At 45.5% G+C, this 14,634-nt stretch overlaps 2 protein-coding genes across 3 annotated transcripts; both read right to left on the bottom strand.

The window, feature by feature from the left end:
- Positions 1-118: 118 nt before the first annotated feature.
- Positions 119-13,975, bottom strand: LOC105569792. The gene is made up of 10 exons (XM_012026521.1): positions 13,635-13,975; positions 11,485-12,565; positions 9,387-11,236; positions 6,969-7,382; positions 4,229-5,364; positions 3,646-4,145; positions 3,289-3,548; positions 2,627-3,013; positions 1,995-2,378; positions 119-1,824 (listed from the first exon to the last, which is right to left on the bottom strand). Exons 2-10 carry the CDS (start codon positions 12,373-12,375, stop codon positions 1,413-1,415), a joined length of 6,234 nt encoding a protein of 2,077 aa, XP_011881911.1. The 5' UTR covers positions 12,376-12,565; positions 13,635-13,975; the 3' UTR covers positions 119-1,412.
- On the bottom strand, positions 5,653-6,784 carry LOC105569660. 2 transcript variants are annotated; one of them, XM_012026297.1, is made up of 3 exons: positions 6,471-6,784; positions 6,118-6,273; positions 5,653-5,932 (listed from the first exon to the last, which is right to left on the bottom strand). In XM_012026297.1, the coding sequence occupies exons 1-3, from the start codon at positions 6,582-6,584 to the stop codon at positions 5,738-5,740; spliced, it is 465 nt and encodes a 154-aa protein (XP_011881687.1). In that variant the 5' UTR covers positions 6,585-6,784; the 3' UTR covers positions 5,653-5,737. The 2 variants fall into 2 exon arrangements, with proteins under 2 accessions (XP_011881687.1, XP_011881688.1); XM_012026298.1 differs by lacking the exon at positions 6,118-6,273.
- Positions 13,976-14,634: the final 659 nt, after the last annotated feature.

Here is a 14,634-nt window from a genome sequence, read left to right as displayed (position 1 = left end):
ATTTTCATTGAATGCTTCTAACTTGGCAATAATGAAAACTCCGCATTCTGAATTGTGTTATGAAAAGTAATATATTGCAGTGCATCGTAATAACAAAACAAGTACACAATTTGCAAGATTTGTTGTAATAAATTTATCCTTTTGTTACAGACCGAATCTTGTCCATTAATGAAAAGTGACAGCATCGTATGTCTGATCGATAAACATTAGCTTATATTGGCGTAGACACAACTTGTGCCTACTTCATGGAAAATAACATTAATTTAGCAGCATCCTGGCTTATGATAACAATTGTAACAAAATGAATTTTCTATTGTTGATTTTGCCTACGCGCACGACTGCACGGAACAATTCTCATATTTGGCAACATAGAGATCCCCGACAATTCACTCTACGGTGTTTAATACTTTGAACGTTAGAATAAAAGTAGACATTTGTACAGACACGACAATGTACATCGGTTAATATCATCTCACTAGTCTGCTTTCTGTTTCAGAAAAATCGTAACTCATCGCGATTGGAGACTCCTTAGCGCATATATGCTACGAAAATTTAATTAAATAACAATGAATACAATTAATCGGCATGTAGGAAGATGCAAGATATTATACTTCCTCAGTATCCATAATATATTTCTTACGTTTTACATTTTACATAAAAATAATCACTCGAATGTTATTAAAACGCAATCGCGACGAGACTGTACAGTATCAATCATTATGTTTAAGCGCCTATCTAAGAAAACGAGGAGTCTAGTGAAGAAGTAAAACGTAAATAATCGGATTCGACCCTGTATTGTAAAAATGAAAACATATTTTTGCTTATATATACCACCACAATCTAACAGGCCTCGCATATTTCGTTATTTCGTGATGGTGATGGCAGCTAATTATACAGTGTACTTAGATAACATTTAATACATACGTATCTATCCGCATTCACAAACAGAGATCGAAATACCGAGATGGGTTTCGTTAGCAACTGTATATACCAATATCGTATATATTTCTATTTTCACAAAAATCTTCGATTAGATCTCGCACGTGTGTTGGATCGATCAATCAAATATATATTATACAACCGAGATCATTAATGTTGTGGTGTCTTATCATACATCGATATTACGATTATACTATTAAACCTGCACGATACAATCAATTATAGATTTATATTGTACTTTTCATGCATTTTACAAAAAATACAAGCGAATAAATATAAACTCGAGACTTAACAATTAATTACAACTGTACTATAATCTCCTAAAAATTAAAACTGATAATCTGTATATTGGTATACCATACGTTGTATCGAAATTGATCTTAGATCGCTTTCTTTTCGATCATATGAAGGTATTTGTTACACCGTTTTCGATCCCTGTTCACAAAGAGCCCACGCCATCAATCAAGTTGATTTTAAACCTTGGATCTCTTACGTGCGATCGCATCCTCCACGGCCTTGAGTTGCTTTAATAATTCCTCGCGTCGTGAGGTCGCCTTCTTGGCGGCCTTGGCCGCCGCCGCGGCCACTTGCGCCTTGTTGTCGATCGTCGGTGGTGACTCGATACCCCGTTTTCTACCTGCCATAAGTGCACTACGGTCGACCTTTTTCACCGCCGTGGTGTTAGTCGTGGGCTTGAGCGTTAGCTTGATTTGCTGCTTCGCGCCGCTCAGCTTCAATGCATCGATGCCTTTGGAGTCTTTGCGCGTTATCGGCGGTGTCGAACCCTTTCTTCTGCGCGCCTCGCTCGAGGACGACGAGTAACTCGATTCGCTGGAGTCGCTACTACTTCCACTGCTCTCCGAACCTGAGGTACTGTGAGACGATCTGAAATATTTATTCTTTTCTTTTCTTTTTCTCCATGCAACATCAAATGAATGTAACATGTATCGGTATGGCTTTCGAGAAAATGAGAATTTGTTAACATTGCTTTTCGCGTTCCTACACTTTTAATTTAACTACTCGTTAATTTACTAGGTAAAAGACATCTTTTTTACCTAGATCTAGAGCGACTTTTAATGATCTTAGCCACAGCAGCCGCAGCCATAGCGGCCTTTTGCTCCCTGGCTTTTTCGTGATGGCGATGAGACGTGAGCGGGCTTGGGGCAGGTGGATTCAGTCCGGCCCGTCGATGCAGCGTACCGGTTGTAGGGGAGATAGAGCCCTTGGGCGGGCGAGGAGAGGGAGCGGGAGGATTCATTAGCATCGCACCTCGCTGAGGCGTAGCTGCGGTGACAGCCGAGGGATTTGCAGGTGGTGAAGTAAGAACAGTGGATTTACTTTTGCCAGAAGAACGAGTTCGAGATGGTGGAGAGGGTGAACGAGACCTGGATAGGGAGTCGTAAGAACTGTAGCTAGAACGACTGGAGCTACGGCTAGAACTAAAAAGACGATACTCTTATACGTTTTCTGTTTATAACAAAATAGCACATTTTTTGACGAAAAATGCACGCAATTCTCGACTAATGCATTATCTTCTCTTTCTCCGCGCGAGAAGAAGTGAATCAGCGAATGTATTATTCTCTCTTTCAAAAAGTCATCTCCAGATCTTCCAAAAATGTCTATACGTAAAACGTTCTTTTGCAAGACAACTCTAATGTGATGAATTGCATGCGAACACGCGTAATACCTCGTCGAAGAGCCGTACGAGGACCCGGACGAGTAAGACTGCCGCCTTGAACGGCGAGATGATGTGTTGTGGCGTCTAGCGTTCGGGGACTTGTGTCGCATCCACGGGTCCGCCCAATCGTCGCCTCTACTCCGCTCCGCAGGAGGTTGCTCTTCCTCTCGCCAAGATTTCGTCGGAGGGATACGCTCCACAATGACCTCCCGCGACGGCCGTTTGTGCTTCTTCTCGTACTTCTCGTAGTAATCGCGCTCCCTGTCGCGCTCCCGATCCCGTTCTCTCTCGCGATCGCGACTGTGCGGCGGCGGAGAAACTGAATGCGCACCACGAGGAATCGCATGGTAGTCAAAGCGATCCCGATAGTCGCGAGGCTCTTTGTACTGCACTCGTCTGGTAGTCGAAAAGAAAGACAAGTTTTAAAATTGCGGAGCGTCTTGTAGAATTGATTGTATACAAGTTGCTTTTTAAGGAATAATCAACTTGAAGACCCCTAACTAAAACTAAACAACATATGAGAAAACGCGTATATGAATTCACATGTTTAAATATAAAAATTACAAGTTGGGCTGCCTACATTTTGCCTTGTGACCCACATTGGCGTTTTCTCATATGTTGTTTAGTTTCTCTTTAAAGCTTCGCCATACATGACCGCGTCGCTGTCTCACCTGTAATAGTCGGTTGACGCGGACGGAGGAGGATAGTATCCCTCGGGTTCGTCGGCATATCTCTCTGGCGTGAGTCTAGAAGACGATACCCTGCGCGGCGCCTCCCGTTGCGGCCATCTCTCGATCGGCGGCTCGGGACTGGGCGCTCTCACGTAATATCCCGCCTCTCTGTCTAGCTCGTCCTGCCCTAAACTCAGGTTCATCTTCTTCTCTTCGAAATCCATGTCCGATTCTTTGCGCTTATTGGCCTTGCGCATCATCTAGGCGATCGGGCAAGAAAATATCGCAAGTTCGCTTATAAAATATTGTAAACGGTATATGTGCGTAACGCGCCACGTCGTCTCGCGTGCAACTTACTTCCTTGGCGTGGCGCAGACCTCGCTCCCAGGCGGATTCGGTTGGCGTCTCTTCCACCTTGGGTGCGTGCGTAGGAGCACCGTAACTAGACAATGACGAGCGCAGACTCGGTCTGTCGATGTGCGATCTATATTCGTGTTGCGTGGTGGCGTGCGGCGGATACGTCATAGGCCTCACCATATCGAACATAGTGTAGTTACCTTTGTCCGTCACTCCCGGATGCAAAAATCTACAGCTAACACCCCATGTACATTGGCCCCGACTATAGAAACGACACACCGGTCTCGGCTCGGTCTCCTCCGGCCGTGCGTCATCCCCATCGCTAAGCTCTCCCTCCTCCAACTCAGACTCCTCTTTCTCACCTTCCTCCCCCTCCTCCTTGTCGTTCACCTCGCCAGACTCTTTCGACCTGGCCTTGTCCTTGTCTTTATCTTTCTCCTTGCCGTCTTTCTCTGCGTTCTCTTTAGTATCTTTCTCTTTAATGGGCGCCTCAGCTTCACCTGAAATTTTGCCAGCTAGGGTAAATGCAATTTCGAAACGTAAGAGTTGGATTTGAGACTTGAAATTTATGTAACGTATTTACCTTCGTCACGTTCGTCTTTCCATTGACCGTCGGCTTCGAAGTCCAACTGCTCGCTTTCCTCCGTCAGGCCGACTGGTGCAATCTTGTCTTCCTTCTCTGCACTTTCTTCGTCATTCGTGGATTCTTGCTTGGCGTCCTGTTCTTGAGCCTTGTCTATTTCCGCGTTCTGCTCAGCAGAGTCTTCAGGGCCGTCCATGCTGTCGAGATCAGACACGTCCGACAGATCCTCGCCGTGGGTCATAGGCGTGGGTTTAGATTTAGACACGGGCTCTGGTTCGTCCTCAATGTCCCCATCCGAGATTTGCTCGCCGTCCAACTCGTTGTACGAACCGTTCTTTTCTTCATCGGGAGACCGAGGACCCGAGTGCGCCGGCGAGGGCTTGTCCGACTCCTGATCGTCCATAGGAGACGCCGGGCCGGATTTGAACGACTTCGGCGAGCTCCTGGCCGATGTCAAGGACTTGACGGAGCTCGGGCCTGATCTGGGCGACTTTGGCGAACTCTGCCTGGACTCGCTGTTCTTATACGAGTACGACTTCAACGAGTTGTCGGCGGATCTGGGCGCGTCCACCTCGAGGTCAGACGCCTTTGACTCGGCGTCTCCGAAGCGCATGGACTTGGAGTCGTTCGACGGGGAGAGGCACGAGCTGTTGTCCCGTATGGGCGAGCGGGACAGGCTGCGGTCCGATCGGGGGGAATCGAGAGAGTCGTTTCCCGAGCGGTAGGACTTGGGCGAGTCGGTCGGGCGATATGTCGGCGACGCGGGCGGGCGATATGTTGGCGATATGGGTGACGGCGATAGGGGCGGCAGAGACTTGGACAAGCTACGGATCGACCGCGGCGAGCCCTCCTCGCTGGGAGACATTATCCCGGACCGTTGCGACTTGGGCGACAACGGGATGGACCGCGGCGACTTGGACTCGCCGCCCGACAACGGCGATCGGGGGGACTTCCCGCCGGAGAAGATGGAGCTCGCGGCGGACTTGCGTCGCTCCGAGCCGGACGAGTGGTGCGAGTAGCGTGACGACGTCACCTCGTCCCCGGCCGAGGCGAGCCGGTTCCTGCTGCCCTCGTCATAACCGTCCGAGGAACTGTCCGTGCCGGAGTCGGACATGTCGGACACTCTGTGTTTCAGCCTGTAAATCAACGAGACTCGTTAGGAGGGCGATCTTTCAGACGGACGGGATCGGGAGTGTCTCGACTAGATCTTTAAACGTAAAACCCATTCTCTCGCTCTCTCTCTCTCGCTCTCTTTCTCTTATCTGGTAAAAGTTAACTCAAGTGTGTTTTTTTTTTGCTTTTAGGTGTACCGACCGAATGTAGCATCACTGAATAATCTGCATCAGTAGCATCACAGAGCTTACCTGTGTCGATCAGAGTCTGTGAAGTATTCGCTCTTGATGGCACAACGCGCGCGATCCATATCGTGTCGAACATACTTTCTTACACAACTTTCGACCCTTTCTCTCTCTCTTTTTTTACCCTCGAAACTTTTCTCTCGGTACTTTATTACTCAAACTGAGAACTTGGCGCGCTCACATACGCGATACTTTTTCTTCGCGCGGAACTTTTACTTCGTTTTTTACCGTCGTTTTGAACTTTCAACTCGGACACAACACAAACTAAGAGAGTTACTGATAAACCACGAACCGTTTCTCTTTCTTTCGTACCGCACTTAGCGAAACTATAGAACGAACTTTCAACCTGAAAGAATATTTTTTTGGGCCTATTGAGAGGGGGGGGAGGGGGAGAAGAAGGCAGAGACGGAAAATGGAAGCGGAGCGAGTGGGCGAGAATGAAGAACGAGAACATGAGGGAAGCTTCAATGATGGCGTGTCCTAGTAGCGTTAATGATTGTTTCTTGGGCAAAGTGTAATTCGGTCAATTACTCGAGACAGCAACAGGTTCTGAACTTTCGCAAGTGAGAATCGCCCCGAGTTCTCCAGGCAACCGCAGCTGAAGGCTCTCTTCCGTTTTGCCCACAGAATTATACTTTGCCACTTGGATAACGGTTGTTCGGGGGGCGTTAATTCACTAAATACAGTCTGAAGAGAGTATTGCGGACGCGTGCAACGTGTTACAAAACGTCAAGGGACATCCGCGGTGTCGATTGCGGTAATAATGCTTGGTCAACGGACGAGCAGGGGGGGGGGGGGGGATGAACGACTTTTCGCAACCGGCTCCGCGCTAGCGTGGACTCTCGAATCCGCGGGAGAAACGTATGCGCGAATTTTGCTCTTACGAAAGTCGATCGAGGAATTGTCGACGTGCCAATCGGTCTGCGGCCTTTCTGCAAGAGCAGTTCGCGCGCACGGTCTCCCTGGTAAACGAATCCCAGAATCCACCCCAGACCCATAGCGTGTCTTTTCCCCTTTTTGCTCCGAATTGTCGCGACCGGCGAGGAGACCAAGAGGCGCCCAGCCAGGGTACCGTCCGGGAGCTTCCCTTCCGCGCGGTACCTCGCGCCATCGCTGATACGCGCCGCTTATCTCCGCGCCAGGCAAGAAGGTTAAAGCGGAAGGTTAAGGCGACGGCGCCGCCGCGATTACCGCAATCGAGACTGCGACGCGAGGAAGCCGCGGGACGTGCGAAACATGCGTGCGTGCGTGCGGGTGGTGTTCGGGTGGCGCGTGGGGCGGGGGGTGGGGGTGGAGGGGGGGGCTGGCACACAGGTCGGCACGGTTATCGTTTCCGCGCCCTGTCCGCGGGACGGGGGACGTCGCGGCGGTTGCGGTCTTACCTTGGTCGCGCGTTACTGCGAGAGGGCCTGCGCGGGGCCTCGGGGCCCACGGCGGAGACTCGTGAGACTCTAACGAGGCTCCCAGAGGCGGCCGGTGTCACTCGCGGATGCTGACGTTTACTTTCGCCAGCGCGACGAGGCTCGGCGACCCGCGAGATACTCCTCCACGACGGGCGACGCGCGCGCGAGTCTCTTCCCCTCGCTCCTTCTCCACGCTCCCCCCTGGCTCGCGGAGAGATACGTACCGAGATCCCTCGCGCTCTCCCGTCGGCCGCTCGTCGCAGATCAACACCACACCGTCCTCGCGAAGAGAACAAAGCACAAACGCCGAGAGGGAGAGTAAAGAGAGCCGCGAGAGGGAACGCAAGGGGGAACGCACGTCCGTTCCGTCGGCCATGAGATTGATCGAGATCGCTAGATGGGCGTGCGAGTGACGCGAGTAGCGCGCGGTTCGAGAACGGACGGATCGACCGATCGATTGTCGAGCGGAGTTCTCTCATTGGCCGCGCATCCAGCGAACGAAGTTGCTCGGCGAGCGCTCGCGCTGATTGGATCAACGGAGATGCCGGGGCGATTCTGCACCTTTGGCACCTTCTGCTCCTATCAGAGCACTTATCTAAATGCGTAATTTTCTCCGCTGAACGCAGTTATTAACTTGTAGACACCACGCAATTTCTCGCTAGGGGGTGTATTGCGAGTTTCTAATAGATCTTACAAAAAAAAGTAAAAAAGAATGAACAATAAAATTCTTTCTTCTTGTCACCAGCAATATTAAAATAAAAGAGATAAAAATGCTATATTGTACAAAGTTAGTCGGCTACTAACGTTCGTCTGTTCAAGACATGGCTCTCGAAGTAAACTTTATTTCAATTATGGACCACTTTACAAAATACGCAAACGAAGTAATATAAGAGATAGTAACACTAAATTTCTTGCTCTGTTCATTTCTCCTTCGAACATTTTCTTTCGGCAACTTTATACGGCATCTTCTCTGATGCGTTTATTTACAAGTGACAAAATGTAAATAGTTTCTTTAACTTTAAATAATTAAGTAATTTTTAATAAAACTTTATACGTGAGTCGCATCCAATCACGGTCTTACCATCGCAGGCTTATAATGCACACCACAATCAGCAAGTGTTATAGAAAACTCTTCGAAGGAAGAAAGAATGAGTTACATCAATTCGCTTTTAATTTCTTATAACATTACAAAAGTCTGAACTTACGTATTCACTAATTACCTAATCTAAGTAAAAACACCTCAATTCGTAATATCGAAATAGTGCGTACTTACATTTTCATATTATGCTAAGTTCTTAAAGTATATTACATTTTCATATTACGCTAAATAGTTCTTAAAGTACATTACATATGTGAGGCACACACTTCTAGCCTTTACAATTGATATCAAATGTAAAATCAATGATAAATGTAAGCGTAATATTCAGTAAATGTAAAACGCTGTATTAAATTATTAATTTTCTTATTGCAGTTTTTCTTAAGTTACATATATCTTATCTGATATAAATTATATACGATGTAATAACAAAATGTAACAAAAATATGATATAAAATATAAGAGTTAATATTATTGTAGCGCAACAGATCTATACACGTAAAGATATTCTAAAAAAAAAACAATTTAATCTAGAAATTAATGAACTTACAAACAAATAATTTTTCGTTTAACATTGACAACGTTTACAAAAATGATAGAAAATATTGTACACATTTCGAATACTGTATCTCAGTCATGACATATTTACGCAAACAAATTCGAATATACTGAGTTAAAAGATGTCTTAAACTATCGTCCTAAAGTTATCGTGTCCGCAACAGAATAAATACGATTTAATTCCAATGCTTTGTTCAAGACACGAAAGAAACCACCACTTATTCTGATTAAACTTTTCTACAAACGTCGCGTTTGTTTGTTCGTTTTAGCTGATTTAGCTTAAGCAGAACCCTAAATTATTAATCAGCTGCACCTCGCATAATGCCTTTACTGTCTGGTGGCTTTCCAAACTTATAAGCAGAGTATAAAAAGAACATGATCATGATATCAATTATAATCAATATTTATTAATATTAATACTCGCTTTACTCGAACAAACATCCAATACCCTAACGCAACAAGATTCCAATAATCTTTGTTAGAAACAAAAGTTTATATCTCATGAATTAAACTATGTGGAACAGCAAAGATAATCCTAAATCTTAATTTCTAAGTTTGATTCGCAGTTTACTGCTAAAGATATTTCGTAACTGTTAATTGAAAAATTTATCAAAAAAATATTAATTTCAATATTCGTCAGAAAAACTTGTTATTAAAATATTACATCTACAAGGCATCGCGTCATGTGTTTGCTTTCTTATCGCATTAATATCATCATCTAACACAGCTTATTTATCTATTACATTGTAGTTATCTCGGTATTGTTATCATTTATATCCATAAAATGCAATTTATCTTCTTCGTCGAATATCGATCCATCGTCGGACAACTCGTGTTCCTGGCTCATGAAAATGTACTTGGTTTGCGCGTTCGTATCACGTTCCTTTTTGTGCGACTTTTTAATAGAAGTCGAACGCAGCAATTTTACGAATTGTATCGAGGTCAAACTATTTGGAGGCGTCGTATTCAGAAACTTGGATGTCATAATACTTTTTGCATCTTCAAAATTATCCCTTCCTCGACTTGTGGACGGCTGAGGACTGCCGTAATCAGTCTCATTATAGCTGTAGTCTTTTTCACGCGCAATACCGCATATTTCATTCTCGGCAAGGTGACTGTCGTCACGATGCTTCATGGACGAAGCTGTACGTTCACCCAACATCTTATTACTGCTTGTAAAACTGACGTGCCCACTCCTGTTACGGCTATGCTTATCCTTCCTATGCGACATTTTAATGGAATCCTTGTTATGAAGTAGCTCCATCGTCGACATATTTATCGGGGTCGATCTACCATTCTTGTCTTGCGCATCTGCTATCTCCAAAACGTTCGTGTCAGTCTCAAATTCTGTGGCGGTGGCGCGTGTCGACGAAAGATCCTCGTTCTTCCTGAATTCCTTGAAACGCGCGACTGGCGTCACGCATCTGGAATAATCAATCTCGTTCGTTGCTTGTGCAGATTCACCTTTCTCCCGTGACATCTCGTCCGCGGGAACGTAATCCGTGACAGTGAGCAAGATTGACGATTTCTTAATCGGAGTGTAAATCTTAAATTCGTCATCTATATTCTTGCGTGTCGACGACACGAAGGTGCTCGGCATCTTGGGTGTACTACTCTGCAAGGATGTAGTTCTCGACCTCTTCTTACTTTCAGACGATACAGAAGATGCTTGATTTCCAAGAGACGCAAGATGTTCGTGGTGTCCGGAGAAACTGCAAGTTCTCTTGCTACGTTTATCCTTCTGATGCGACTTTTTGACCGAATTAAAACGAAGCAGCAAGAGTCTACTTGAATTCACATTCTCGGGTGTACTCGGTCGGCTGAATTCGAAATTCTGCGGACTCGAGACACAAATGGTATCGGCCGTCCGACTTTTAACATCTTGATCGTCGTTACACGCAGTCTCGAGTGATATCTCAGATCTTGCCGATTCCATTTCCTTACAATTTCTCGCTTGAAATAATTGTTTTCTATTTCCATGTTTCATCTTCTTATGCGACTTTTTGATCGATTCTGTTAACAAGTGCTTTAACACGTTTCCGTGATTCTCGGGTGTAACTACTTTGCCAGCGTCTTGAGAAGCAATTGGATTAGATTCTGGAGACGCTGTTCTTCCTTCGCTCGGCGTACTGGCATTACCTGACGACGATTCCTTCTGCCAAGACAGCCAACTTAGTTCTTCACTGCAAACGTCCTCCTCGGAGCGACCCTTTTCCCGTTCGTCATCCATGAGATGCATGCTAACTTGCATACTTTTTTCGTGACTCTTAGAATCGCTGGAATCAACAGCCCGCATTTCGTCGCTCTCTATTTGGTCCAATCCGCTTAGATCAATTTCCATTGGCGTCTTCTGCCGCATACTGCGATCGCTGTCCGATGTAACGTCGGAATGTTCATTATTCAAACTGTAAACAAGCGTCCTCTTGGTACTTCTATTTTTCTTTCGAGATTCATCTTCGGAAGCAGTGCTGGTTTCAGCAATCGCACCCATTTCCGAAGATTCTGTCGACGTTCCTGGAACCGAGTCATCATTTTCTGTAGAAACATCCGGCTGTCGAGCAGATGATTGTTCCTCATGACAATACAACTTTTCCTGTCGAGATAAAAATGTTGTTATACGTCGAATAAATCAGAAATATAACAAAATTAACGAAAAGTAAGTTGTTTCATTCGGCAAAATTCGGCAGGAATGAAAAAAATCTATTGTATTTGTATCTAACTTTACTTGGTACTGAATCTATTTTAACAAGATGATAGTTAAATGTCATATTTTTTATGCACAAAGTTACATATAAAAAAAATGTGAAAATTGCGCAACAAAATATAATTGCATATATGTACCTTCCTGTGGCTGTTCTTGATAGCACTTATACTTTCTGGAACTACTTTGATCACGTTCTCAGGTGTGTGCGGCCTATCGTGTATCTCCTGGTTAAACTCCTGAGACAGATTCCTCGGTGTACTCGCAGTTATAACGCGGCTGGATCTATTATCGAACTGGTTGCGCCAGCGAAGGAAATGCGAAGATGTTGGATGACTTGCGTCCTTGTAGGCTTTTCCCTTTCGTTCATTCTGAAGCAACGACATTAAATAAGACGTTCTCGTCCGCCCCCACGTAAATTCCGCCTCTGTTTCGTCGCTCGACTCATTGATACGCTTGTGCTTTCGAGTTTGCTGAGGCGTTTGATTCTGATTCTCGTCGATAGATTCCGCAGTCGGGACGGTGTTACTGTCGGTGGAAGTGGTCAGACTTGTGTCCAACGTGGACGGCGTGTCGGCGTTGATCGGACTGTCAGAATTTTCGTAGCTGCTGCTCGTCTTCGGACTTGGAGTCGAGTCGAAGGTGAGTAATTTCTTTATTCCTATGTCTTTGCTACGAAACGAACAAGAAGTGTTGCTGAGCTGTCTCATTATTTTAGCCGACCTGGACAATATTCGTAAGTGACTGTCTGGACTGGAGTCGTAGTCCAGGGTCGAATTTGGCGAATTTGACGAGTTCGGCGAGTTGACGACGTAGTAACTTGGTGACTTTTTATCTGCGACATCGTACATCCAGCTTTTGCTTTTGTAGTAGAATTGAAATTGATTTTTCCGCGGATACTGCCTCGACACCGCAGAGAGCTTGAACGGATGCTGCATAAACGTCACCTCGGTCGACGGCATTAAACCTATGTATATATTGTCCTCCAGTTTTGGGCTCAAGGCACTGTCTTTGCTATCGTTGCCTTTCATTTCTGCTCAGATATCTGCTCACTCAGGCGCAATTATCTTTATTACTGCATGTGTAATATACTTGAATCGTACATATACAAGAATGCACACGTTGTAAACAGGAGTGTGGCTATTTCATAAAAGGATTACTCTGCGCTGTCTATTTATGGAGATTGTACATCCGATTGGGCTTCCCTTCTCGTAAAGCTTCCTGTAACAAAACAGGACCACTTAGAGAAAGAAGATAACGTACAAACTATTCGCCGAGTATCTGTGCTCTAAACAACTTTATTAAGCTGCTTAAATATATGCAAGGGACTCGAGTTGTAGCGTGGACGTCCAATAAGCTTTATTGGACAACGAGAAGAGCCCGGGGTACAAGTAGAATCCGTTTTGCGACAGAATTGGATTCCACAACGGAGTTGCAGAGATCGAAAACAAGACCAATTCTTTTTTCTAAGTTTACCCTCTTGTGGAAACGCCTTTCAACCATTGGGCTATATCTATTGAATATATTTAAACGCGCGTTTGATCAATTACTTGGACAGCTTCGGAAAGTGTGTACTTGTGCAATGCGCCAAGAGTTATTAAATTGTCACGCAGATGTACGTACACAAAGGATCACTGATGCCTTCCCACGTGAATTTGCGCACCGATCAACACACTTATACATTTTGCATATGCACACACGAGAAATGTATATGTGTTCTACCCGTGGCTAAATTCATACGGGAAAGCATCTGTGAGTGCTGTTACACGGAGCGCTTGATCGGGTTTAATAACATCCGTAGTTAAGGGGCAATCACAGTCATCCCATTCTTCTGAGGAATAGTTGTAGTTGGCCAGTTTTATAACTACAGATGTTATTAAGCCCGATTAGGGTGCCGTGTAAACGTGGTCCACGATTCCTCATGTGTACACATACATACATACGCAGGGTGTTTCGGATAAGGTGTCCCATCCGTTTGTATACAGACGGACGTTTTTATTTATCGCTCAAAAATTATTGGGAACTTTATAAAATGGCACATAACTTTTCTCTTCAGTTTAACCCGCTCTACCTGTACACGAGCGGACGGACACCTTATCCGAAACACCCTGTATACATACATACACACATACAACATACAATCATATACACACACGCGACGTCGAGCGAGAGGACGTGACTAATTGTGTAAAGATAAATGGATAACGAAATAACCGAGAGGAAAGAATACGCGCCGGACGAAAGTCTCGTTTAATCGGAACAAGACGCCGGCTCGGGGATATCGGCTTACAATTTTAACGCCGTGAGCGACGACGGGTCTCTGCAATCGCGGGCCCCCGCAGTGTGGACGCAACAGGTAATCAGGCAGCCGGTATCCGACGGAGCGTATCCACTCTGACAAGTCGCACTGAAAATATACGCTCCACTCGCGGCCGCCACCGTTCTGGGTGTCGGCGGTGACGCGATCCCCTCGGAAATCGGGCGCGACGGGCGATCGCGAATCGAGAATTAATCAATTGTACACATATACGCGCCGCGTAGGCAGAGATAGGCGCACGTCCGGTTCCAGCTTTGTTCCAAGTCGTGTACGCCGCGGCGTATAACATTGCGAGTCGGTGGCTTCGATGGGGAACGCGCGGGCGACGAGAGCGCCAGCGGATGTCGCCATAAACAACGAACAGATCGAAAGTTAATGGCGGATTCATACCGCGTCCGATGTCCGACATCCAATAAGAGAGTGCGTTCTTCTGGAGACTTTAGGGAGTCCCTAGAATACGAACTCGAATGTCGGCCATTAGGGGAGATGCGAATCCGCCGTGGGCGAAAGCGCTTAAAGTTTTGTTTAAAAAAACTCTCATATATATATATAATAAATTTTACATTGCTTGACTGAGTTCCTATACAGTCTGGTTAAAATTAAAAATAATCGATTCAACCTATAAACATTACCAATAACACATGACAGAGTCTCAATCCTTGACTGCCTTTGCTAAGAGCCATTTCCTTTCGAGATACGTAAGAATTAATAGCTACTTAACGAAACAACACAGCAAAAATGGTCAACTGAGAATCAAGGTACCATACATTAGGCCGGGTCTACAATAGGTGTAGTAAGCCTAAGTCCCAGTCTACAATAAATGATTTAAGCCCTAAGCTTTAAGAAATTGGCCAATCACGGTCAAGTATGAGTAGAATGCGCGACTGTCATTAGTCAATTTCTTCAAAGCCTTAAGAAATTGACTAATCACAGTCGCGCATTCTACTCATACTTGACCGTGATTGGCCAATTT

Source organism: Vollenhovia emeryi, unplaced genomic scaffold (genome assembly GCF_000949405.1).
Source record: "Vollenhovia emeryi isolate VEMERY1.0 unplaced genomic scaffold, V.emery_V1.0 DF939123.1, whole genome shotgun sequence".
Classification (NCBI taxonomy): Eukaryota; Metazoa; Arthropoda; class Insecta; order Hymenoptera; family Formicidae; genus Vollenhovia; species Vollenhovia emeryi.
The sequence above is the reverse complement of the archived record's forward strand: the minus strand, read 5'-3'. Positions and strand labels throughout refer to the sequence as shown.

Bases quoted from the DNA above. Each gene is read 5' to 3' on its own strand.
- LOC105569660 (XM_012026297.1), bottom strand. From the start codon at position 6,584: ATGGGTCTGGGGTGGATTCTGGGATTCGTTTACCAGGGAGACCGTGCG. The intron at 6,274-6,470 runs GTAAGAGCAAAA...TACTCTCTTCAG, and splicing joins CAATTCCTCGATCGACTTTC to ACTGTATTTAGTGAATTAAC. The intron at 5,933-6,117 runs GTAATTGACCGA...ATATTCTTTCAG, and splicing joins AGAACCTGTTGCTGTCTCGA to GTTGAAAGTTCGTTCTATAG.
- LOC105569792 (XM_012026521.1), bottom strand. From the start codon at position 12,375: ATGAAAGGCAACGATAGCAAAGACAGTGCCTTGAGCCCAAAACTGGAG. The intron at 7,383-9,386 runs GTAATAGATAAA...ACGCCCATCTAG, and splicing joins AATACCGAGATAACTACAAT to CGATCTCGATCAATCTCATG. The intron at 3,014-3,288 runs GTGAGACAGCGA...TTCGACTACCAG, and splicing joins GCGTCAACCGACTATTACAG to ACGAGTGCAGTACAAAGAGC.